Source organism: Sturnira hondurensis, unplaced genomic scaffold, assembly GCF_014824575.4.
Source record: "Sturnira hondurensis isolate 20B ecotype Veracruz unplaced genomic scaffold, ASM1482457v3 Scaffold0014953, whole genome shotgun sequence".
Lineage (NCBI taxonomy): Eukaryota > Metazoa > Chordata > Mammalia > Chiroptera > Phyllostomidae > Sturnira > Sturnira hondurensis.
In genome coordinates this window covers 1812746-1838252 of record NW_028087584.1, presented here as the reverse complement: position 1 = coordinate 1838252, position 25507 = coordinate 1812746, and the positions used below count along the sequence as shown (strand labels likewise).

The 25507-nt window shown below is 38.6% G+C and overlaps 1 protein-coding gene and 1 pseudogene across 2 annotated transcripts in view; one reads left to right on the top strand and one right to left on the bottom strand.

The window, feature by feature from the left end:
- Positions 1–2995: 2995 nt before the first annotated feature.
- Positions 2996–25507, top strand: part of CAPZA2 (capping actin protein of muscle Z-line subunit alpha 2) — a 76287-nt gene continuing 53775 nt past the window's right edge. The window contains exon 1 of one of the 2 annotated variants that reach the window (XM_037064218.1): positions 2996–3147. In XM_037064218.1, the coding sequence (XP_036920113.1) occupies positions 3109–3147 (39 nt within the window). In that variant the 5' untranslated portion in view covers positions 2996–3108. The remainder of the gene's footprint in view (positions 3148–25507) is intronic. The other variant, XM_037064217.1, reaches the window with a different exon arrangement.
- On the bottom strand, positions 3304–6539 carry LOC118999574 (activated RNA polymerase II transcriptional coactivator p15-like; annotated as a pseudogene).

Sequence of the window (25507 nt, the reverse complement as noted above, 5' to 3'; positions counted from 1 at the left end):
TGTCCAACTTCTGTGGGAATCTCTGAGCTTCCTGGACTTCCTGGAAATCTATTTTCTTAGCCATATTGAGGAAGTTCTCCTTTATTATTTGTTCAAATAAGTTTTCCACTTGTTGCTCTTCCTCTTCCCCTTCTGGTATCTCTATAATTCAGATGTTGGAATGTTTAAAGATGTCCTGGGGGTTCCTAAGCCTCTCCTCATTTTTTTGAATTCCTGTTTCTTCATTCTTTTCTGTTTGGTTGTTTCTTTCTTCCTTCTGGTGCATTCCATTGATTTGAGTTCCAGTTTTCTTTCCATTACTATTGGCTCCCTATGCATTTTCCTTCATTTCACTTAGGGTAGTCTTCATTTGTTCATATGACCAAAATCAACCAATTCTGTGAGCATCCTGATCACCAGTGCTTTGAACTATGCATCTCATATTTTGGCTATCTCTTGGCCACTTAGATGTATTGGCTCTGGGCTCTGATTTGATCTTCCATTTCAGCCATTTTGGGTGAGGGGGTCTGGTCGCGCCTGTTATGTAGTGAGGGGCAGAGCCTTAGGTGTTCACCAGGGTGGGGCAACCCATGTTGCTGGGTTGTGACTCTATATGTGGGGGTGGGGTCAGAGAGGGAACAATGGCGCTTTCCTCCACTCTCTTGGATTTCAGTCCCTTCTGCTGCTTCCCACAAGCAAATTGGGCCCTTGTGGTGCTAATTCCTGGGTGGGTGGGCTTGTGTATGTTCTAGGACCCTGTGGTTCTCTCCAATGAACTCTCCTGTGAGGCTGGGAGTCTCTTCTTTCACCTCAACCCCCACAAGTGTTTTCAATCTGTGCTTTTAGGCTTTATTTCCTGGTGCTGGAGCCATGGGTTGTGTGGTCTGTCTCACTGCCCATTTTCCCCTGGTTTCTCTATGCATGAACGTGTAACTGCAGTCCACGAGCTGCCTTGTGTGCCTCACTGGGTGTGCTTGTTGCCACCTGGCGCTCAGGGTCTCCCAGTCACTACTTTTCCCTGCTTTGACCCCTGTGACCCCTCTCCACCAGCCCCCAACTCTGCCCCGCTTACCGATCTGGATGAATAGTTGTCGGACTTCTGTACATTTCAATTTTCTGTTAGTTCTGGTTGTTTTTTTTGTTTATAAATTTTTATTGTTATTAATTTTGGTTGTGTGAGGAAGCACGGTGTGTCTACCTATGTCTCCATCTTGGCCAGAAGTCTCATAGAAGATTTCTTGATGCCACTCCTCCCCCACCACCAGAGGAGTGAGCAGGCTGCTGGTGGGTGGCTGCCGCAGCTGTTTGTCACGGTTTTGCACACTGGGAAGGGATGCAGGGCTTATTACCTGGCTGCACCACATCTCAGGACCTGCCTCAGGGGCCTGCCAGCCCAAATTTCTCCCCTCCCTGAGGCTCTCCCCTCTCCTCTCTTCTTACTGGCCTTGATCCCAGCACCTGCAGTCCTCCTGGGCAGGCCCGAAGTGCCCAGGGAGGATTGCCACAGCCTGACCCTCCTTGGCTGCACTGGGGCCATAGCCAACTGGCCCACACTGTTGTGGGCCACGGGTAGACAGCAGCCACCACAGGAGCTTGCTGGCCTGAACCCACCTGCCTGAGCCTCAGCTCATCCTGCCCCACCCTCCTACATGAAACCTGCTGTACTCTGGGACAGGCAGGTCCCAGAGAGCTATAGCAGTAGATACCGGAAATCCCCAGCCATACCAGCTGGCTCCCCAGCTCAGGAAACTCAGCCCCCAGCTCAGACCCACCAGCCAAGGGAAGGGGGAGCGAGAAAGCATGGTGTCTGCCTGTGCTCCACCTTTTAAAGACACTTACCATAATCCCCTACAGGGGGGAAATAGATGGGAGGGTATGTCCCTCCTATCCAGTCATCTTCCTGGTTTTTGGCACCAGCCTCATGCACCTCTTTTTTTCTGTCATGCGTACATCTTCCTGGTTGCTGGAGCAATGCACGCATGTGCCTTCTTCGGCGATTCCCATTTCTGGGAGGCGTTGCCCTATTACAGTCTCACACGTGTCATCTACATGGAGCTGTCAGATCCATGTAGATGCATCTTATACTGACATACAAGACTGTATTAGTTTTAATGTACAACATAATTATTTAAGTCTTAACTCCTATGTAAATCCTAAGGCCTTGTGGGATTTTGTGAGAAATGCAGATTCTCCAGTCCCATCCTAGACCTACTGAGTCAGCAAATTCCTAGCCAAGTCTTTGACTACACCATAATTCTATTGCTACCCTTGAAGCTTCAGAAGTAGGGCTGGCAGATTTAGCAAATAAAAAATATATGTCCAATAAAAGTTGAAAACAATGGATAATTTTTTAGTATAAATACCTCTCAAATGCTTCATGGGGCATAATTATGCTTAAAATACGTATTCATTATTTATCTGAAATCCAAATTTTACTGGGCATTTTGTATTTAATTGAGAATAGGATCCATGTCTAATTTAACTTTGTATTCCCCTGCAATAGCACAGTGCTTCCCCAACTTACCAATGAATGTTTGAAAACAGGTTTCTCTGGTTTTTTGCTTAACATTGTATATTCCCAGAGACTAACACATTTTCTGGAACACAATAAAGGGCCAAACGTATTCTTTCATGAGTTAATAAATATATCTACAGCATTCTTCCAACTGCACACTATGTTGGGTGTGTATTGTAATGAAACCTAAATTATTTTTTAGCAATTTTTTGAAAAACACAATGTTTTAACATCTTCTATTCATACGGTTTTTCACATTTTAGCTGGCAGATTTCAGTACTTAATGGAACATAATCACGGGCGCAGAATGTACTTGTCGCTGATTGGGTCCATATGGTCAGTTGTGGGAAAGACTCCCAAGCTCAGGATAATAAGCCTGCAGCAGGAGGCCGCCGGCAACTGCTCTCCTGCCTCCTCCCCTCCCCCACCCCCCGCATGCGCACTGCTGCCCTCCGCCCCGCGGGCGGGGCTCCAGGGGCGCGTGCGCGGTGGCCATGGCTGTTGGCCCCTCCCTTGGCGGGGGCGCGCGACTCTGAGGGCCGCAGAGAGAAGGGGAAGTGAGGTGGCCGCTGCTGCTGCCGTCGTTATCGCCGTGGTTTGTCGCCAGAAGGAAAATGGCGGATCTGGAGGAGCAGTTGTCTGATGAGGAGAAGGTAAGAGCCACGGGGGTGGCGAAATCCATTGGGCCGGGAGCCAGTAGAGCCCCGGCGTATCAGCCCGCAGTCCTGCCGCCGAGCAAGGGCATTGGTCTGTGCCCTCGGTTGCCCTTCCTCCTCCCTTCTCTGCGCCTTAGTGCCTGCCCCTGTCCGTCACCCGAGGCCCCGCGTGGAGGCAGGTCTCTGCCTGGCCTGTTCGCTCCGCTCCTTGTAGGGCGTGCTCCGAAAATAGGAAGCGGGAGCGGCGCGACTGGCATGGGCACGGCGGGCGGCACTGCCGCCGCGGACTTTGCCCCTTCGCCTGGGCCGCGGGCCCGCGCCCGGTGGGGCACTGCGGTGTAGACCCGGTCTGAGAGAGGCCCCGGGGCGCTGCCCTGTGAGTCGGCCTGGTCCGAGTGTAACCGGAGTGAGGGTTAAGGGAAAACCCGCTTGGCAAGCAGACCTTCACTTCTCCCTTCTAATTCCTCCTTTTTCCCCTGGTACTTGGGGCTTTTCTTTTCCTCCCTCTTCTTTTTTCGTCTTTAGCTCTAAGGTTGTAGGTCCCGTTATTAGCAGGAGTTGTGCGTGCGCACGTGTACACACACACACACACACACACACACGCCACCCCCGCCTGGAAGTAGTTTTCTGCCCAGGTAGGCAGCAGCCCTCGTCGGGGCTGATTTGGTGGCGCCCCATCGTCCTGAAGGGAATTTTTCCGAAGAGGGGAGATTGTGCAACTCCTTTTACTGTTATCTTAAATGGTGTGACAGGATTGGAACCAAATGAACGACTTAAGTTCTCAGGCATTTAAAATAAGTAATCTGATCGTTTAACTAGTTCCCTCTTTTCGCTGTTTTGGATACAGTGAGACCCCATTCCCCCGTGTCTGGGGAACCCTACTAATTTTGAGCTGTTTCCTGGAAATAAGGTGGTCGCAGGTTTGAAAGTGTCTACTCTTAATTTAAGTCTTTTATTTATTTATTGAATTCCAAAGCAGTACAGCCATGTAGGAATTAGGAAACAAACTCATCATGATGTTTTAAGAAGGCCTAGGGTAAGCCTAAGGATACTTTCTGTTGCAACTCTCCACGCCAAGTGTTTATTTATTTATTTATTTTTTATCCTCACCCGAGGATATGCTTATTGATTTTTAGGGAGAGAAAGAAACACCAACAAGAGAGAAACATCCGTCGGTTGCCTCTCCAGCTCCCTGAGCAGGGATCCACCACAACCTTTTGGTGCAGGGGAAAAGCTCCAACCAACAGAGCCACCTGGCCAGGGCTGCTCCAAGTGTGTTTTATATCCTCTGTTCTTGCCCCAAAATGTAATGTTCCATTTACTTCCTCATGTCAGTGTGCAGATCATAATCATCTTCCGTTTTGAAAATCTTTTTTCTCTGTGCTTTTTGCTGAAAGTGATAATCAACAAAATAGGGACAGCAACAAGATTCCCCATAACCCAGAACCTGGTGGGCAGATAGATCCCTTTATACAAAAAGTTGCTTTGCAGTTTTCACATGTGTAATATTGGTAAATAACTATAAGCTGGTAACTGAAAAATGTATGCTGGTGTACATAGGTTTAAAATTAAGTAGTGCTGAAAAGTTTCTTAAGTAGTGATTACTAAGTAGCACATTCGGGCAGAAATCTAGCTGAGGCCAGTACTCAGTGGGAGAGTTAATATAGACCTGCCAAGTGTTTTAAAGGCTAAGGTAGCAAAGTTTTTTTCAAAATTAGATAACAAGATTGCTTATAATGGGGCACTCCCAGTGCATTTGCATAAAGGAGATGGGGTATGTCTTTAAGCTTGCTGAGCACAGTGTTTTAAGAGTAAAGGAATGAAAACTCTAATTTGAAGGACTTTGGTGTTTTTGTTTCTATGTAGTTATTTTAACATGTAGATTTCATTACTATATTTAGTAATTTAAGAAAAATACTAACCAAACTGTTGAATTAAATTCAAGTAACTAATACCATAGAATTCTAACACTCTTGTCACTTTAGTTGTCTAAATATTCTTTTAATCTTTTGGGAAGAGGGTGTTTAGTATGGAGTCAGACATAGAATTTAAAGGTGACATTTTAAAATTAACATATCATGCCACTGCCAGCATGTCTGTAATTTTCAAAAATATATTTTTAATACTTTTAAAGTCTTGGAACTTTCATTATTGATTGCAGATCTAAGCAAGGGAAGCTGTTAAGACTTACGTAGTACCATACTTTTTTCTTTAAGCTTTTACAGTTTTTATTAAATCCTGGTGTGATTTAATAATATCTGATTTAATAGACATCATCCTATGGTGAGCATGTTTACTAAGTGAAAATTTTGACATGCCAGTCATTATTTTCTGCAGACCAAGCAATTACTACTCCACAGAACTACAGGTAATGACATATACTTACTTGCTCAGAGTTTTTATACAAACCATGTTGTTTATCAAACTATATCTCTTAATATTTAATACAGTAGAGTTAGTGTTATAGCATAATATAGTCAAGAAAAAGAGCAAAGAGTAAAGTGAACATGACAAATTATTAAAGGAAAGTGAAGTAAAGATAAAAAGGGGAAAGTGACGTGTCACTGGACATTTGTTTAGAAGAAAACAGATCGGCTGTGGATTTCACAAATCAAAAGGTTGTAAATTCATTACATACACATCCTTTTGAATGTGAAAACCAAGTTGAGATTAAAAGGTCTATAAACTTTAGGCCTTAAATACTACCAGTTCTTCTGATCAAAGTAGGCCACAACAGTTTAGATTGTATTGCTTGATTTTATTTTACACTGGGTGGTGAGCACAAAGCAGTTGTCCTTAATAAAGTTCACAGTGAGCTTTATTCAGAACACTTTTTAATAATGCACATTTTTAAAAAGGTGTTATAAATTGTTCTGCAATCCAACTCATACACGATAGCTTGGAAAACAACGTTTAGGAAACAAGCCAATGTGAAAAGACAGATTAAAACAACTAGAACAGTACAAGTCCAAGTTTTATATGGCTCTGATTTTACTTTTTTTTTTTTTTTTTACTGTATCATCAATGTCAGAAATCTGTTTCTTAGCTGGTTCCATTGCTCAAGATTTAAAGAAGTACCTTTTCTTCCTGGTTTTATCTCACCTTCTGGATCCATCCAATATTCTCTAATATCAAATAGGACTTCCCCTTTAATGCCCCACACACTGGCATACCTCATTTTCCCAGTCTGAAACATTTTAGCATCTCAGCTGCTGCTCTTTGTCTGCTTGAAGATGACAGAGCTTTTGAAGTTTCACCAGTGTTTTGCTTCTTCACAGTTTTTTTTCTGAAGTGACTTGCTTTTTCCTCTTTAACTTTTTGTCAACCTCACTGTCAGAAGAGCCTGAAGAAACAGGTTCCTTTGATATAGGCATTGCTTGGCTCCTGTTTCTTAACAGCCGTTGCTCTGCTCGCTCACAACTGTAGTACCATATTTTGTATGCACCTGGCTCAGTTAGACCATACATTCATTAATTTATTGTAAGTTGGAGGTATGTTTTATTATTACCATTTCACAGATAACTAAAATAAGGTTGCAAAAGCTTTAAGTAATTCATCCAAGGAAACCTAAGATGGAAGTGGCAAAGGTGGTATTTAATCCCAAGTTTGTCTGACTCCCAAGTTGATGATGCTCTTATGACCTTATACTCCCTTAAGCATTTGGTGATAAGACCCTCTTCTGGGTTTATATCTCTTTGTTTTTGAATTATTGACAGCTTATTTTGAAAAGGACAACCAGTAGTTATTTTTGTTTTTAGTAAAAATTGTAAATACTAAACATTAAATATTGTTGGGGTCTAAATTTAATTTGTGTTTTGATCATTTTAGAACAAAGTATATTTAACACATTTAACAGTTACATTCTACTGGTATAGTTTCACGTGTGCTCTATGGTAGGAAGCATTTTAGAAATTAATCTAGAATTAAGTCTTTGCTTTAAGTCATTTGAAATTGTTCTTCAGCCACACAGTGCTAATAAGAAATAAATTATCAGTGATGTTCTTTTTATTTTTTTTCTTTAAAATCCATATCCAAGGACATTTTTTCATTGTTTTTGAGAAAGAGAGGGAGGGAGAGAGGGGCAGGCATGGGACGATGCTCTAATCACCTGAGCTACACTGGCCAGAGCAGCACAGTGATTTTCTTTAAAGTTGTTCATTTGCCTAGCGGTGTGTCCCACAGATTCTTTTACATAAAGAAAGTGTAAGCCAAAAACAGTTTTGCTGTATTGTACACTAAAGCATTTTTGTGAATTTGAAAATATATGAAATTATGGCTCAAATGAAAAGAACCATTCCCAAACCCCTCTCCAGGTGAGAAAATCTAAGAAGTCACTACAAGCTCCAGATGGAAAACAGTATTGCTTGAAAGGGATCTTTTTTTCTTTCTGTAAACTCTCACCTTCCCCCCAGTGATTAGAGTGATCCACTCCCATAGCTTCAACTTTTATATCTTTGTTAATGTGTCCCAAGTGCATAACTCAGCCCTAATTTCTCTCCTGAGCAGTGGTCACACATTTTTATCTACTAGTCCTAGTCTCAGGAGATAGTCGGTAAAATGTGTTTAAATGGAAACTGTGTAAAGGTAAATTCGTAAACTCCCTCTCCTTTCCCTCTACACAGAGGGAAGCAGAAATCTATCTTCTGCTAATTTTTTTTTAAATTAGGAGTGTTGGTAGGCTGAGGAATGGTTCATAGGAATGAAAGAAATAGAAAATGTAAGATAAATAATAGCTTGTATAAGTTTTCCAGTTAATGATGGTGCCTTTGGATTTGTGGGTTTCTTACAGTATTTAAAAAATGATAAAAACATTTAAAAAAATTAATGTTGACTTTAGAAGATTACCTAGTGTAAAATGGGCTCTGTTTTCAATTACCATGCAAAATGATAAGTATAAAGAAAAAAATTCTTAAGGAAAACTTACTAAAACAGATTACCACTCTTAAGTATACTCAAAATAAATTCATGTATAACACAGACATGCAGTAGTGATAATTTGATCATAAACTAAATGTGATACAGTTTTTAAAAGTGTTTTTCTGTTGTAACTCTCAAAAAGGCGTAGGCAGTTTTTACAGACTTACAGAGAAACGATGTCAAATAATTCTTATTATTGAAGTGGGAAAGTGCTTACTCTAAATGCTTACTCTAGTGGGTAAACACTAGCTTTTTACCATCCTTACTACTTTCTTTCAGTATCATATTCCTTAAATTCTGTGGTTCTTCATAAAAACCAAACACCTCAAGTTATGCATCTACATACAGTCCCTTGTAGGGCAGTGGGTATAATATTTGGTCACCCATCAGAATCACTGGGGCAGGGGGACAGTTTCTAAAATACAGATTTCTAGGTCTTAATCCTCTGAAGATTGATTGAGTATGTCAGGAATGGAACATAGGAATCTGTTTGGGTGTTTTGTTTTTAAAGCTTTTCAGTACATGTAGCAGGCCTCCAGATTTGGGAAATCTCTACTCTAATGTCTCTGCCTTGATCAAGGAGGAGATAACTATGTGGGATAATGTCCAACATATGGAAATTAGAGGTGTTGGGTGGGTTCACAGATAAAAGGTCTAGTTAAATTTGATTTAAGATGAATTACAGACATTTTTAGTTTATTTTGCATGCAGTATACTTTTGGGCGACTGTAGAGTGCCGGCCAGACTGTTTAGTTCCAGGTAGCTACTTTTGGGGGGGATGTATGTGTCTACTTTTTATAACTTTCTTTTTCTTAAGATTTAGAAAATATTTTAAATTTATTTTTAGAAAGAGGGGATGGGAGGGTGAAAGAGAGGTAGAGAAACATCAGTGTGTGGTTGCCTCTCTCATGCCCCCTACCAGGGACCTGGCCTGCAACCTAGGCATGTGCCCTGACTGGTGATCAAACTGGTAACCCTTTGGTTTACAGGCTGACACTCAATTCACTGAGCCATGCCAGCCAGCCAGCCAGCCAGGACTGTATGTAGATGCATAATTTGAGGTGTTTGGTTTTTATGAAGAACCATAGGATTTAGGTTTAACCTTACCATAAACCTACACTGCTTTTTATAACTTTCATCTTCTCTCTTTTATTCAGTTGCTCAAGGCTTTAAAAACTTTTAAATTTTTTGTCAGCTTAGTGTATTGATAGCTGTGCTGGTGAAGACTCCTATTTCCTGCTAAAAAATCAAAGTTTTTTTTCAGACAGTCTTAAAATCTAGAACGGAAGTTTTACCTTAATGTTTGTAAAATCTTGCGAATTTTCAGTGCCCTGCAAAAGCATCAGAAAAATCTGGAGAATACATAAACACAGGTAGTTGAAGTAACATTAGTTTTACCAATAATTTGTATAAATTGCTGACAATTAATTGACAACCTACAGTGAGCTCTCCCACCTTGTTGTTCCTTCATGTTCTAGCTAGCAGTCATGAAGTTGAAGTAGCACTGTCAGATGCTCACCTTTTCCAGTAATAGACACATTTTAAAGGGGCAAAATAGGCTTCTAATTACTTGTACCTGTGGCATTTCACCACGAAGGTTGTCTTTACTGAGAAAGGTGCCTTCTGTAGCACTAATGCAGGTAGTGACAGAATCAAGGATTGCAAGGCAAAGCTGCATGTGGAGTTCCTAAGCATCTGGCCCTCCTTACCTTTGTTTTCCTTCCCTGAGAAGTTTTTCAGTCTTACTCAGCAGTGTAGGTGTACGATAAGGTTATACATTTTCAAATTCTGTGATCTAGGTAACAGGATAGTAAAAAGTTGATGTTTTGTACTAATTTTTCTGGGGGATCACTCAAGATCACCCAAGAGCAACAATTCCAATACTCTGTTGATATTTGGATCATCATTGCATGTCATAATGACACTAAGATATCAAATGTGCCTTATCTTCCATTTATATCTATTACAACACTGAAAGAACAAAGGAGTTGGAACTTTTAAGAAAAATAAAGCCCTTTGCTCCACAGGATTTAGCCCCAAGTGGTTGTCTTTCTGGGTCTTTATGACTAATGCCTTCCCATCAGTGAGATAAAAGTTTGGCTTCTTCAGATGTTTGTTCAATATGTATGCAGATGTCACACAATCTGTCATTATAATTTGTTCATCATCTGGAGACACTGATTTTGGTCTGTAGGTTCAAGGTGCAGGCATAGTTTAAGTAGTATGAGGGGCATCCTGTCTCTTGTCTGCAGCACATGAGGAACAACCTTAGGGCAGGCAGCATCCCAGCATTAGCATAACAGTTTTTTCACTTCCTGTAGCCTGAGACCTCTCTGTTCCTAAATGATTATCTCCTGACATTTACCAAAAAAAGTAGTGTTTGGTAGAAATCAGGAGACAGTTTCCTTGAGGTTTATCAAAATGAACTGGATGGACAAAATGGCAAATCTTTTCATACAGGAAAGTGTAGTGGCACTCTTTAAGAGTAGGGGCATCAGTCTTGGTCAGGTGGTTCAGTTGGTTGGAGCATACATAGTCCTGTACACCAAAAGGTTGCAGGCTTGATCCCTCCCTGGTCAGGGCACATACCTAGGTGTGGGTTAGAACCCTAGGTTGGTGTGTATGGAAGTCAGTTGATCAGTGTTTCTTTCTCACATCCCTTCCTCTCTCTTTAAAACCAACATATCCTTGAGTGAGGATTTTAAAAAAAAAGAATAGTGGAATCAGTTTCATCTGATATTGAAAGATGAATATCCTTGTTTTTCCCTTATCTGAAAATTTAATAATTTACAACTGAATTTTGTCCACATTCTTCAGATATTTGTGGAAATTTCAATCCAGAGAAGGTTGAACAATCTTAAACTACTAGGATGGCACAGAGTCATATTTGAGGAAGTCCATCACTTCCAGGTCTTCTAATTTGTTTCATCAAACACTATTTCTCACTACTTAGAATACTAATTTCTGAATTTGCAAGGAGTTCTCTGTAGGCTAAGCAATGGAGAAGAGTGAATAAAGGTTGCGTGAAACTGGAATTCATCTTCTTCCACTCCACTGGCCACATCACAAGATTTTCCCATTATTTGATCACCCAGTAGAGTTGCCAGTAGGTCTGGAGGTTTTGAAATGTTTAATATACATCTCATAATTTAAAATCCTAACATTATTTTCATCTGAAAAGGTTACTGATGTAAGCTTGTACTTATTCTTAAATAACAGTTCATATACTATGAATTTTAGAGCTCTCTTCAAGAAGTTTGTTTAGTTTCTGAATCTCAGGACTTGATTTGTAATTTTTTTTGTTTGCTTGTTCATTAAAGGAATGTTGTTTCCTGCAGCCTTTGTCAGGTAGGCTGAGATTCTTCCCTTTTTATAATGTAATTATCAACCTTTCCTATCCTCCTGTCAAATCCATTGGAGGATAGGAAACTAGATAACCACACCTATAAATTTATATCAGAAATAAAGATAATGAAGATCTGTGAAGAATCTTTCTCACATACATACATATTTATTTATTTGTTTGCTTGCCTGAGTTCATATCTTAAATTCAGGCTTTCCCTATAAGTTAGATTTTGTTTTATTTGCCTCCTCTTCACTCTGTTGGTAAGGGAGAAGTTCCTGTCATAGGGCCATAGGGATGGTTGAATACACACACCTGACACTGGGTAGAGGAGATGAACAGCAGTTTATTAATCGCATATGCTCAACAGCCCAGGACCATGGAGCATGCAATGCAGGGCCATGTGGGGTTTGCATTCAGGAACAGAATGAACAAGCAGAGGCCATTGGGAGGCAAGGCAAGCATCATAGTGTCAAGAGGCTAGAGTGATTCCTGGTTCCTCCCAGAGAATGTGATTGACTTGTTTTAATAATCCTGAAGGCTGCTACCCAGGCATAAGCAGGAAGTGTGCCTGTTCCCTGTGATAAAGAGGGCTGTAGCGGGGAACCTTATCTGCAGAAACAGAGTGAGAAGGGGAACTTGCTGTTAGGCCATTCAAGGCTCTCTCAGTTTTCCCCAGATGTCAACACACACATAATATTGACCCTTAATTTTAGGTTTTTATGCCACAGGTCTCAAAAGTATTAATCCTTTATAAATAAAGTGTATACTAGTGATTGCTACACTAAAGAATACATAGTTTTTACTAGCATAATTTGATCTTAGAGCTTTCCTTTCTGTATGAACTTCTGACAGTTTGCTAAGTTTAAGATATTTTGTTGCTGTGTACAATTGTACCACAAGTAAAAATGGTCAGATCATGCATGTGTAATAATATGGAGACCTGAAAGACGAGAGTTCTTGTTGGAGAGACTAAAGTAAGTGATGAGGCTTCAGGGCTGTGTATATGTGGAATAAGAAGAGTGGGATAGGTTGTAGGAGCTAGAAAGTGGCAAAAAGATTGAAAAGGTTAATAGCCACTATCTGAGTACTTTGTGTCTAGCACTTTTCTAAATGTCTTATTTCATTGCAAGTGAGGAAACTGAATTTGTTTGCTTGTGATAATACAGGTAATGGGCAATGGAGCTGTAGTCTGAATGTATAGTCTTGTTTAAGGGTTTATGTTGTTAACAATTTACAGCTTTCAGATATGGAAAATCCTTACATGTTATGCTGAGGACTTTGGATTTCATCTTATTGGCAGTAGGAGACCATTAGGTGATTTTACACAGGAAAAAAAATTAGAATTTACATTGAAAAACATCAGTCTAGTTACAGGGTGGAATGGGAATTTTAATCCTTACCTGAGGATATGTTTTATTGATTTTAGAGAGAGAGAGGAAAGTGGGGAGGAGGGAGTTGGGGGAGAGAAACATCGATGTCAGAAACGTGAATTGTTTGCCTCCTGTATGCTCCCAACTGGGGATCATACCTGCAACCTAGGTATGTGCCCTGACTGGGGATTGAACCTGAAACCTTCTGCTGCATGGGACAGATGCTCCAAACAATGAGCCATCCCACGAGGCCTGGAAAACGAACTTTAGAGAAAGGTCCTACAGGCAGGACAGCTATTGTCACAACCTAGAAACAAAATCACCAGTTCTGAATGGAGTGGAATCAAAAGAAAATTGAATTTGCTCAAGAGAGACAGACACTCATTATTTATGTGACTGACTGGGAAGGGGGAAATGTGTGGAATGATTTCTAGGTGGTGCCAATATTATCAATAACAGAAGGGAATGTTGGTTTAGGTGAGAAGAGTCTCTTGGGTATATTTGAAGCATTGTAATAGAGATTTATAATAGATAAATTGTAGTCAGAAAAATGGGTCTTGATTGATCTTGAGAGAGGATGCGATCCATAGGAGGTATATAGATTGAGAACTATTGTTGTGTAGTGGTGATAGGAGCAGTGGGGGTAGATGAATTTACTCAGTGATTTCTTTGGGTCCCATTCTATCTTATGGAAAGCAGCTCTGTGAAAAGGTTTGGACTTCTTAATTCAAATCCCCATTCTGGATCTCTGTTTTCTCTCTCAGAGAATAATTGTAGGTAATACTTTATTTAACAAGGGCAAAGGTTTTAGAAAGTTAAGAAATAATGATATAGTTCATCTCCCTTAATTTGCCTATTAAAAACAGATATATAGAAGTTAAAAAAATTTAAAAACTTGCACTCTGGTTATTTGCATTGGCTTAAATAAAAACCCAGATTTTAACTGTACATTGCCACTATGCAGCTAGGAATCTAGCTTTTTCTCCTGTGTTGCTCTCACTAGGTTTTGAAGTGAGCTTTCCAAGTGCAGAGAAAGGAGTTTGGTGTATGGGAAGTGAATGCACTGCAACAGCACAAATGGGTGGGCATAAGCCACCTTGTACCACTCCCTATAGGGCACCAAAACACTAACATGTAATGTGAAAATGTGTATTTCAGAGCTGTTTTTAAGAATACTGGAAGTATACTAATGCAAGTATTACCTATTATCTATATTATTATTGCTAATATTATTAGTAATAGTTAATACTATTATTATTAACCCAAGTTCACATAGCTAATGAATAGTGGAGATGAAAATCCAACCCAATCTGTCTGGCTCCAAGAGATCATGCTTTATATTAGCATAAGTATTTTGTGATTTTGAATACATCAACAGCCTTCATATAAACGGCCTACACATAGAATCAACAGCCTACCTGTAAAATTGTATTAGCAATAACTCTTATAATATTTACTTCATTGAAATACTACATCCCTGATTGTTCCAAATAAATGAGAGTTTATTCTTACAGATTTATTCAAGGCATGGTAGCTATGTACTAAGTGAGTAGTATAGGGCAGAGACAACAGGGATCCCAGGGAGACTGAATGTTTATTGAACAAATATTTAAGAACCTTCTATTTGCCAGGCTTGATTAATTCTAAACACTCCAATTTGGCAGTATATGGGCAAAACTCTCTTTCCTTTTCTGATTTCTTTTTCTTTTCCCTCTTGATTTTTTTTTCCCTTCCCAGTCCTAGGCATTGAAGATTTTGGAAGCAGTGGGGATGGAAATTTAGCCAATTTTTTTAAAAAGTTAATTTGATAATGAGATTTTAATATAATTTTCTGAAAACAAATTTTAACATACTTGCCTATAAGATGATAAATATGATTATAATATATTTACAGGATTTTTTTTTGGTGTTACGCTTTCAGCTGTATTTTAATAAAGAAAACATAAAATAGCCTTTTCACCTCAAATTTTGTAGTTTAGTTCAGTGATTTAGAGTTGAAGTGTAAGAATTTTTTTACTCATGCATTATTTGCTTACTTGGTCTGCAGTCTTCCATAGAACATCATACTTCAACGATCAGCTAAATCTTCCCAGCAAACAGAAGCTAGTTGGCGAAAACTCTGTAAGAGTTCACAATGTACAAATTTCATTGCCATGAGATTTCTTAGGAAGATGACTTATGAAATGGTCAGCTTCAGTTTATTCAGTGTGAGCCTGAAATTTCCTTCTTATAAATTGTACACTGATAAAGGAAATGGTAAGTAGAGTAAAAACATTATTTGACCAGAATCCTCAATTTAAGCAAAAAATGTCCCAATATTTTTTAAGGAGACCAAGGCATATGTTCTACAAAAGAAGATTTATGCCAACATAAATGGCATAAATTTATGTAATTTCTGTAATTCAGAATGAAAGTATAAGGTCCTTAACTTTTTAAGTGTATTTTATTGATTATGCTATTACAGTTGCCCCATTTTTCTCCCCTATATCACCCTCTGCCCTGCACCCCCATTCCACTAGCATTCCACCTCCTCACCCTTAGTTCACATCCATGGCTCATACGTATGTAAGTTCTTTGGCTTCTCCATTTCCGATACTATTCTTAACCTCCCTCTGTCTATTTTGTGCCTACCATTTATGCTTCTTATTCCCTGTACCTTTTCCCCCATTCTCCCACCCCTCACATAACCTCCATGTGATGTCCATTTCTGTGATTCTGTTCCTGTTCTAATTGTTTGCTTTGTTTTTATTTTTTAGGTTCAGTTGTTGATAGTTGTAAGTTTGTTGTCATTTTACTATTAATAGTTTTGATCTTCTTTTCTTATGATGAGTCCCTTTAACATTTCATATAATAAGGGGCTTGGTGATGATGAATCCCTAATTTTACCTTATTTGGGAAGCCCTTTATCTTTCCTTCCATTCTAAATGATAGTTTTGCTGGATAGAGTAAGCTTGGATGTAGATTTTCCCTTTCACGACTTTGAATACTTCTTTCCAGGCCCTTCTTGCCTTAAAGTTTCTTTTGAGAAATCAGCTGGTAGTCTTATGGGACCTACTTTACAAGTTTACTCCCTTTCTCTTGCTACTTTCAAGGTTCTCTCTTTATCTTTAATATTGGGTAATTTAATTATGATGTGTCTTAGCATATTTCTCCTTGGGTCCAATTTCTTTGGGACTCTGAGCTTTCTGGACTTCCTGGAAGTCTTATTTCCTTTGCCACATTGGGGAAATTTTTCTGCATTATTTTTTCAAATTCATTTTCTCAGTTTCTTGCTCTTCCCTTTCTCCTACTGCCACCTCTGTAATTCAGATGTTGGAGCATTTAAAGTTGTCCCATAGATTCCTAAGCCTCTCCTCATTTTTTTGGATTCTTGTTTCTTCTGTTCCAGTTGAGTATTTATTTCTCCCTTCTGGTCTGAAACATTGATTTGAGTCCCAGTTTCCTTCCCTTCACTGTTGGTTTCCTGTACATTTTCCTTTGTTTCATTCCACATGGCCTTCACTTCTTCCTCTGTTTTGCATCCATACTCAACCATTTCTGTGAGAATTCTGATTACCAGTGTTTTGAACTGTGCATTTGATAGATTGGCTCTCTTCTCATCCCTTAGTTCTTTTTTTGGAGTTTTGATCTATTCTTTCATTTGGAGCATATTTCTTTATTTTGGTGCAGATGTTTTGTTGTAAGGGGCAGAGCTTTAGGTACTCACCAGGGCAGGGGGGCCCACTTCACTGTTTTGTGGAGCTGTATGTGGATGAGGGGTCAGAGAGGGAACTGTGCCACTTGCTCAGCTCTCACCCCACTTCGAGTCACTTCCCCTGCTACCCACAAGCAAATCAGGCCCTTCTGGTGCTGATTCCTGGATGGGTGGGTTGGTATATGTTCTAGGATCCCATGGGTCTCTCCAATGAACTGTCCTGTGAGGCTGGAAGTTTCGCCTGTTGTCTCAACCCCCACAGATTTTTATAGCCAGAGGTTTTGAGGCTTTAGTTTTCCACACTGAAACCCTGGATTGTGTGGTCTGTCTGGCTCCCCAGTTGTTCCTCCCAGTTTATCCGCATTCAAATGCGGGATAGCCTGGATCATCATCCCCTGCCTCGCCTTGTCGCATATCCTGCCATCTTCAGCTGCCCATCTCTTTCCCTCCTACCTGTCTGGATGAATGTTTCTTCTTTAAATCCTTGGTTGTCAGACCCCATGCAATTTGAATTTTTGTCAGTTCTTTTTTTTTAAATTTGTTGTTTTTCTTTTGCTTGTGCAATGAAGCATAGTATATCTATCTTACACCTCCATCTTGGCTGAAAATTGTAAGGTCCTATATTTTGTTTCTTTAACATTTTACCTTTAATTTTTTTACTGTGTTTTTTCATTAGAAAATCAAGGGTTGGATAAATACACTTTGTGAATTTTTAGCAATAAAAATTAATGTTAAAAGGTTTGTGAATAATTTTTATTAGAAAACAAGCTAATAATATTTAATTCCTTAATTACATGGTTACCAAGTTTTTTAACTAATAAACATTTATACATAAAGAATAAGAAATATTTGAGAGAGTTGTTTTGCATTTTTTAAGGTAAGATATAATTTGCCCACTATACAGTGCACACGTCTTAAATGTTTAGGTCAGTGGATTTTCAGAATTATATAAACCTCTGCAATCACACCATTCACTCAGAATAAGATGAAAATTTTCTATCACCTCAGAAAGTTCCCTCATTCCTCTTTCTGATCAACCTCCACACCCTTTTCCAAACCATATTCTTTATCACCATGGATTAGTTTTCCCTGGTTTGGGATGTCATATAAATGGACTCATACGGTATATATTTTTGTGTATGTCTGGTTCCTTTCCACTCAGTATGTTATGTTTCTTTTTTTCTTCTACTTGATTTTTAGAGACAGACATTAATTTGTTGTTTCACTTATTTTTTAAAGATTTTATTTATTTATTTTTAGGGGGGAAGGGAAGGAGAGAAGGAGAAACATCAATGTATGGTTGCCTCTCATGAGTCCCCTGCTGGGAACTAGCCTGCAACCCAGGCATGTGCCCTGACTGGAAATTGAACCTCAATCGTGTGGTTTGTAGGCCCGCACTCAATCCACTGAGCTACACCAGCCAGGGCTGTTGTTTCACTTATTTATTTATTCATTGGTTGATTTTTGTATGTGCCCTTACCAGGGTTTGAACCCGTAACCTTGGTTTATCCAGATGATGCTCTAACCAGCTGAGTTACTTGACCAGGGCCTCAGCATGTTTTTGAGATTCATTAATGGCATTACTTGTATCAGTACCCCAGTTTCCTTAGCCATTTTTTTCTTGATGTATATTTGGGGTAAGGCTGCTATAAAACCTTGTGCATCTTTTTGTGGACATATGCATTATTTCTGTTATGTAAGTACCTAGTTATAAAATTGCTGGATCAAAAAAGAGAACTTTTGAAGTTAACAGTTTTGGTAGAGTATATAGAAAGAGAAGTTTTTTGTGATATGAAAATTTGTGTTAAACAGTTACAGCCCTCCTAGAATTATCTTTAAACAACTACAGCAAGCCCAATTTGTGTAGTTGTTTAATGATAATTTAAAGTGAAGTTAAATATGTTTAGCCATAGAAGAAGCACCAAAAATATTCACCCATTCACTTTGTTTTTATAAAGCCTAAACTAGAACAATTTGATTTTGGGTCTCGAAACTAATGAGTTGGTTCAAACAGTTGTAAACAAACAAAAATGGTAGATATGATCATATCTTAATTAGAACTCAAGTAATTAGAATCTTCTGTTTAACCCAAAATTGTTTGACTTGATTTTAATGAGACAATGGCTCATGGGAAATTGCAAAAGTGCCTAAATAGCCGTACTAGAATTTTTGCACACAAAAATGAATTATTCATTACTTCCAGAGATAACCATTCGAAGTCTTAAAATAAGTTGTTTGTGAGAAGAAATGGAATATGAATTTAATGTCACCTTAGTTAACACTTAGTGTTAGCTAGTACCTAGTACCTCTGTGATAACACCTCTTCTTGCAATTACTCCCTGAATGATGGCAGCTAAATTCATTAGACATTTTTTCAGAAGCATTTTTGAAACTTTTTGAAATGTATGACATGTGCCCTGGCTGGAATGGCTCAGTGGATTGAGTGCTGGCCTGTGGACCAAAGGGTTGCTGGTTCGATTCTCAGTCAGGGCACATGCCTGGATTGCAGGCCAGGTCCCCAGTAGGGGATGTGTGAGAGGCAACCATACATTGATGTCTCTCTCCCTCTTTTTCTTTCTCCCTTCCCCTCTCTCTAAAAATAAATAAATAAAGTCTTTAAAAAACAATGTGTGATATGTGTTTTGAATATCCTTGACTTTTATAGTCACTTGTGGTATCTACTCTTTTACAAGCACAATATAATGGAACATACTTTTTATGCTATGTTTCTCTTTTGTGTATGTTATACAAAATAATGTTTGGATCCAAGAGAAAGAAAAGGAAGAATACAGCTAGTTCTTTCAACTTTTAGCCAATGCTAATACATTAAGCTCTAATTAATAGGTAAACTTTTCAAAACTATACTTCTTGGTGCAACTGTCAGCTGTTGGTAACTAACATGGATAAGAGTTAATCTCCCATCTAGCCACCTTCCCAACAAAACCAAGGCACCCCCACCCCCAGTCTAGAATTGCAGTTCAGAAATTCAATAAAAATAATAAAGATCGGGAGAGAGAGTTAACAGGCTCTCTCCTCTGTCTGGGTTCTTGTCTTGCCCGCAAGACACAAATTCAAGTGAGACAAACGTGTATAGTGGAAATCATATAGCAAGTTTATTCATAAAACACAAGAGCACAAAGCTGCAAGCAGGTTCTCATAAAGGTGTTAGTAAGCTTGTTAATAAGGTTGTACTATACACTTGAGCCAAGGCTACTTAGGTGGGTACTTAGGTAATCTAAGTACCTTGACTATTGGGGTTCAGAGGTTATATACCTCAGTCAGCTTTTAGGTTCCCCCTCTTTCTCCCCTTGAGAACAATATACAGTTACAAAGGCTTTCTTTCACAGTTAGTAAAGGTTCTTTGTCTCAGTGAAGTTGTTACAGAGGTCCCCCGTCCCCTCTTGTTCATAGGCTCCCTCTTTCTCCTGTACAATCCCATACCCAGTAATCCTAGTTAAGATTGTTACAGAAGCCCCTTTTCTCAGGCTTCTCCCCTCCCCTGCACTGTTTTTGCTTGTAATGCTTGGGACACCTGGTAGCCTTATCAAACTAAGTTCAGAACTGCTGAGTTAGTTGGTCAGACATGTCTTCCTCTTGCTTCTAGCCTCCTGTATTAAGTTCTTTGTTAGATTTTGATGGTGAGGATCCTGTCTTTATTTCCTGTCTGGCTGCTCATTCCTACCTGCTACTTAACAACTCTTTGTTGAATCTAACTCCAATTTAGAAGGACTTGATTTCAAATAATATCATACGAAAGAAGATGGTTAGTGCAGAAGATTCAGCAGTCGACCTAGGAATGTATCTCATAATTCACTGCACTCTTCCAGGGGGAAAAAACCCCTATAATATTCCTGGGGGTAAATAAAGTATAATTCCATGTGTGTTAGAGAGAAACTACGTTTTGTTATTTTCAGAAATTCATTCTAGGACCTCTTGTATAACCTTTTTTCTTACTTGGGTTTAGAAATGCAATGAAGTAATTTTGAAATTAAAAATGTTAGCTAGGAAGAATGGATGTTGGGGAATGTTGAGTCTATATCAGTGTTTAGAAAATACCTTGGTAATTAAACAATTTTGGGGGAAGCCATTCCTGTGCCAGACACGATTTTTTTCTCTAGCACGTGAAAAATCCAGAAATCAAATTCTTCTTAGCTGGTGAAATTCAGAGAGACCAGATTTTAGGCATAGCTGTTATAATCCAAGTTGGTTTGGGGAAATCGGCTAGAATTTTTAAAGCTCATCAGGTAGTTAATCACATCACTAAATATGCTATGTATGTATGTGTGTGTGTGTGTATATATATACTGCTTACTATTGATTCTTTAATTCTTTGCCAGTTTTATAGGTAATGTATAAGTTAATTAAGAGTTTTCTTAAGAAATATTTGGCCCTGGCTGGTGTAGCTCAGTGGATTGAGCATGGGCCTGTGAACCACACGATCATGGTTCGATTCCCAGTCAGGGTACATGGCCTGGGTTGCAGGCCAGTTCCCAGCAGGGGACTCACGAGAGGCAACCATACATTGATGTTTCTCTCCTTCCCTTCCCCTCTAAAGATAAATAAATAAAACCTTTAAAAAAAAGAGTTTTCTTAAATATTTGACAAAAATTGTAGTAACCTGCTGATGATTGTTGCCTGTGGTAATGATTAAGATTTTATTTTAGGCCCTGGCTGGCGTAGCTCAGTGGATTGAGCACAGGCCTGCGAACCAGAGGATTGCAATTCAATTCCCAGTCAGGGCACATGCCTGGGTTGCAGGCCAGTTCCCTGCAGGCCAACTCCCAGCAGGGGACGCACGAAAGGCAACCATACATTGATGTCTCTCTCCCTCTCTCCTTCCCCTCTAAAGATAGATAAATAAATAAATAAATAAATAAATAAATAAATAAAAATTTTTAAAAAAGATTTTATTTTAAATGCTTTCTAAGAACTCCTTATCTCGGTTGAAAGGAGAGTAAATTAAGACATTTACATAATCATAGTAGATTCCAGTCTGTGTTTAGCATACACTATCTTCCACACCATACTCTGCCCTTGAGTATTTAAAATTATTTATATTTTGCCTTTTGATTTTAGTAGTCCTCTTAAATATTTTAAAAAATGATTTGAAAACATATAAATATATTTTAATTAGAATATAGTAAGAACACCCCCCCCCTTTTTATGATGACCTGCAACCATGTGTAGATTCATGTAAGCACTACCAAAATCTAGCTGTCATGCAGTTGCATCATCCCCAAAACTTTATTTTCTTACTTCCCCTCATTTCTTTCTTTGGAGAAATTAAGTATTTACATAAGAGAAAGGAAGTTCAGAAGAGAGGGAGATTAACTTTTACCCTCCTCCCTCCACTTCCCAGCCCCTGGAAATAGTTGATCTGTTTTTCATTGCTATAAATTGTTTATTTGAGAATGTTATATAAATGCAACATAGTAATTACTACTGTGTAACTTTTTGAAACTGGTTTCTTTCTTTCAGCTTCGAGATTGAGATTCATTGTTGCATGTATTCATAACATGTTCCTTTTTATTGAGTAGTATTCTGTGTGAACACACCATCGATTATTTATTCATATACCCATCTGTGGACATTTGGGTAGTGCATTGGGTTGAGCAATGGCGAATAGATTTTTGTGTGAACATAGATTTGCATTTATTTAGGGCACATAACCAGGAGTGGGATTGTTGTGTCATATTGTGTGTGAGTAACTTTATAAGAAATTGTCAAGCTGTTCTCTGCTGAGTTAGCAGTGAGCCTTGGAACATATCTAGTAATTCACTAGACTGTTCAAATTGTTTTGCACCTTCATTAGCACTTGGTATTATCACTCTTTATTTTAGCCATTCTATTACAATATAGAAGTATTTCATGATGTCAGTGTTCATTTTCTTAATCATTAACAATATTGCACATCCTTTTGTGCACTTATCGGTCTTCTGCATATCCTCTTGAAGTGTCTGTTCTAGTCTTTTGTTTGCTATTCTCTGAACTTTCAGTTTTAAGAATACATATTTTGGTTATAAGTCCTTTGTTGGAAGTGTGGATTCAACTTACTAATTTTTTATTGAGGATTTCTGCATCCATGTTCTTGAGAGATTTGGGTCTGTTAGTTGTGCTAACCTAAAAATAAAACCAAAAATATAAACAGAGTCAACAAGCATTATCTGAGATGAAAGCAAAATAGCTATTTTGGAAGCACTGATTCAGGCAGAAATCCAAATAGTGTTGCAATTAGGAGACTAAGGTTATGTATGGGAAAGGGAAGGGGAACAGTTACATCAGTAGAAGGAGGCATTTCATTGGTGCAGATAAGCTAACATAACAATGCTAATTCTGAACAGTGTTTTTAATTTTCAGTTCCTTAGCCATAATACCTGCTTTCTTGTTATCTTCACAAATAGTTGTTTGGGACAGTCCAAAGGTTATTTTGCCCAGTTGTAACATTCCAAAGGTTTGAGGCATAATACCTGCGAGGCAGTTCTGTTCCTCTGGATGGCAGCTCCAGTTCCATCTTAAAGTGGCTCCATTTATTTAGTCGTTGGTAGATAGAGGATAGTCCTTTTCTCTTAAAATGATTTGGAAGGTGTTCACTTCTGTTTTCTGTAATAAAACGTGTATAATTGTTTTTTTTTTTTTAATGTTAGGTGTAAGAAAACCCAGAGGTTTAGTTGTTGGAAGGCTTTTAATAACAAATTCAACTTTTAAAATAGGCTTAGAACTATTCAAATAGTCTATTTCTTCTTGAGTGAACTTTGGTTTTTGTGTCAAGAAATTTGTGTTTCACTTATGTTGTTATGAACATTTTAAATAACAAAAAAATATTATATTTGGGCAGTTGTTTGGTGGCTATACTGTTACATTCTGCCTTGTTCAGTTTTGGCTGGCTGGATTTTACTCATTCTACCAAAACTTTTATGTCTGAGAAGCAGCATAATGTAAATAAAGTGTATATTCAGGAATCAGACTGACAGTTACTGCATTTTGCCATGTATAACACGCACTTTTTTGTCCAAACTTTTGAGGGCACAATTAGGGTGCACATTATACATGGGTAGTACTTGAAATACCTTGTATCTGTTCTTGTGTTTTATGTTTGTTACATAAAATTTCTTGTACCATAATATGTTAAAAAATAAATGCTTAAATTCCTTTATAGGACAAAAACAATCTAAATAAATATAAAAATGAATTTAAAAATTAAAACGAAAGACTTTTTTCCTGAAAATTTGGACCAGAAACGTGGATACACAGTATACCTGGGAGCGCATTATACACAGCAAAATACAGTACTTCTCCTGTTTCAGGTACTTCATCTAAAAGTGTGCAAATACAATAGTAACTACCTCATAGGGTTGTTGTGAAGAATATATGACATAATCCATGTGAAGGGGTTGGTAAGCACTAATTAGAGCATCCTAATTTTGTTAACATCCTCATCATTGTTAAGTGCTCAGTGCTATCCAACAATATCGATTTTACTTCAAACTTTTTAATGTTCCAGACTATAAACGCTTTCATTTTTTTAATTGACATTTTCTAACTTCTTTAAGGCTTTGTCACATATGTGGCCTCTAACTAGGAACATCTTCATTCTGGCATATGTGTGTGTAACTTTATAAGAAACTTTTATAAGAAAAGTCACTCCTTTTTCATCTGTCTCTTCTGAAAACTTAGATGCATACACATACACAGAACATACATAAGGTCTGTCCAGAAGGTATCTAGCCATGTAATATGAAAAATAGAGACTTTTTTGAAGAAGATACAAGATACGAGAAACATTGCACAAAGGACAATGACACCTCAGTCCCCTTCAAAGTAGGCACCTTAAGACCTCACACAGTAGTCCCATTTGACATCAACTGCCCCATTGTATTTTCCTGAATCTCATTGATGGTCTGAAATCTCTTTAATTTCAAAGGAGATTTTAGTTTTGGGAAAAGCCAGAAATCACAGGGTGCCAAATCTGGGCTATAGTGGGGCTGAGTCACCTGAGTGATTTGGTGTTTCACCAAAAAACTCTGTATGAGACATGATGCATGAACAGGAGCACTGTTGTGATGAAGCTGCCAATCACCATTTGCCCATAGCTTGGCCTTCTGATTTATCTGAATAGTTTCCATGGAGCAGTGTTCAAGCTTAACACAAAATTTGATGCAGATTCATTGCTGTACTTGCTCAGTCATTTTGAATGTGATGGCCACACAGTGCACATGCTCAGACAAGGTATCTACCGCCCCCACTGAGTAGTACAGTGAAGTCATCATTGTGCACGCATGTGCATTTCCGTCCACTTTACTTGGCTGCCAGGTTACATCAATGGTGGGCAAACCATTCTTGTTATTAACAATGGCTGGACTTCTTCTGGACCCTTGTATGTACAAAGCTAAATATTTTCTATTCTTACCATTTTAAATTCCCAGATCAAATAAATCACAATGCTAGTAAAGTGGGAAATAAGAAAATAAGCCTAGGCTTTTGTTTTTGCCAAGGATGATCCCTTAATTCAGCAAATACTTGAATGTGCATTAAAAAGTCACCTGGAAAGCTTGTTTAAATAGTGTTTCCTGGGCCTCATTTCCAGAGTAATTAAATTAGTCAGGTAGGTACTCACGCATGCACATTTCAAACATGATCACTGGTGCTGCTGCTGCTGCAGCTTATTCAAGGACTGCACCTTTGGGAATACTGGCTCATTTGAGTCAGGTGACTGTGTAGTGATTGGAACACTTATAAATGCTTAAGGCTTCTTCACTAAACTGTAATATTGGGCATGTTATTTAACCTCTCAGATGTATTTTTGTTAGTGATTAATGATCTTTATCAAACACAGTCATTACTCTGTTAAAATATGCCTGTCAGAATAATAGTTGATATTTCTGTCTCATTTATCGTTCAGCTAAAGTTTCCTAAGATCCAGTCAGATCTAACCATTCTGCCCCTCCTCCTTTCTATATTTTTCACTAATTTATGACTTTATAAACACATAATTATTGTCATCTTCTTTATAAACACACAATTATATGTCAT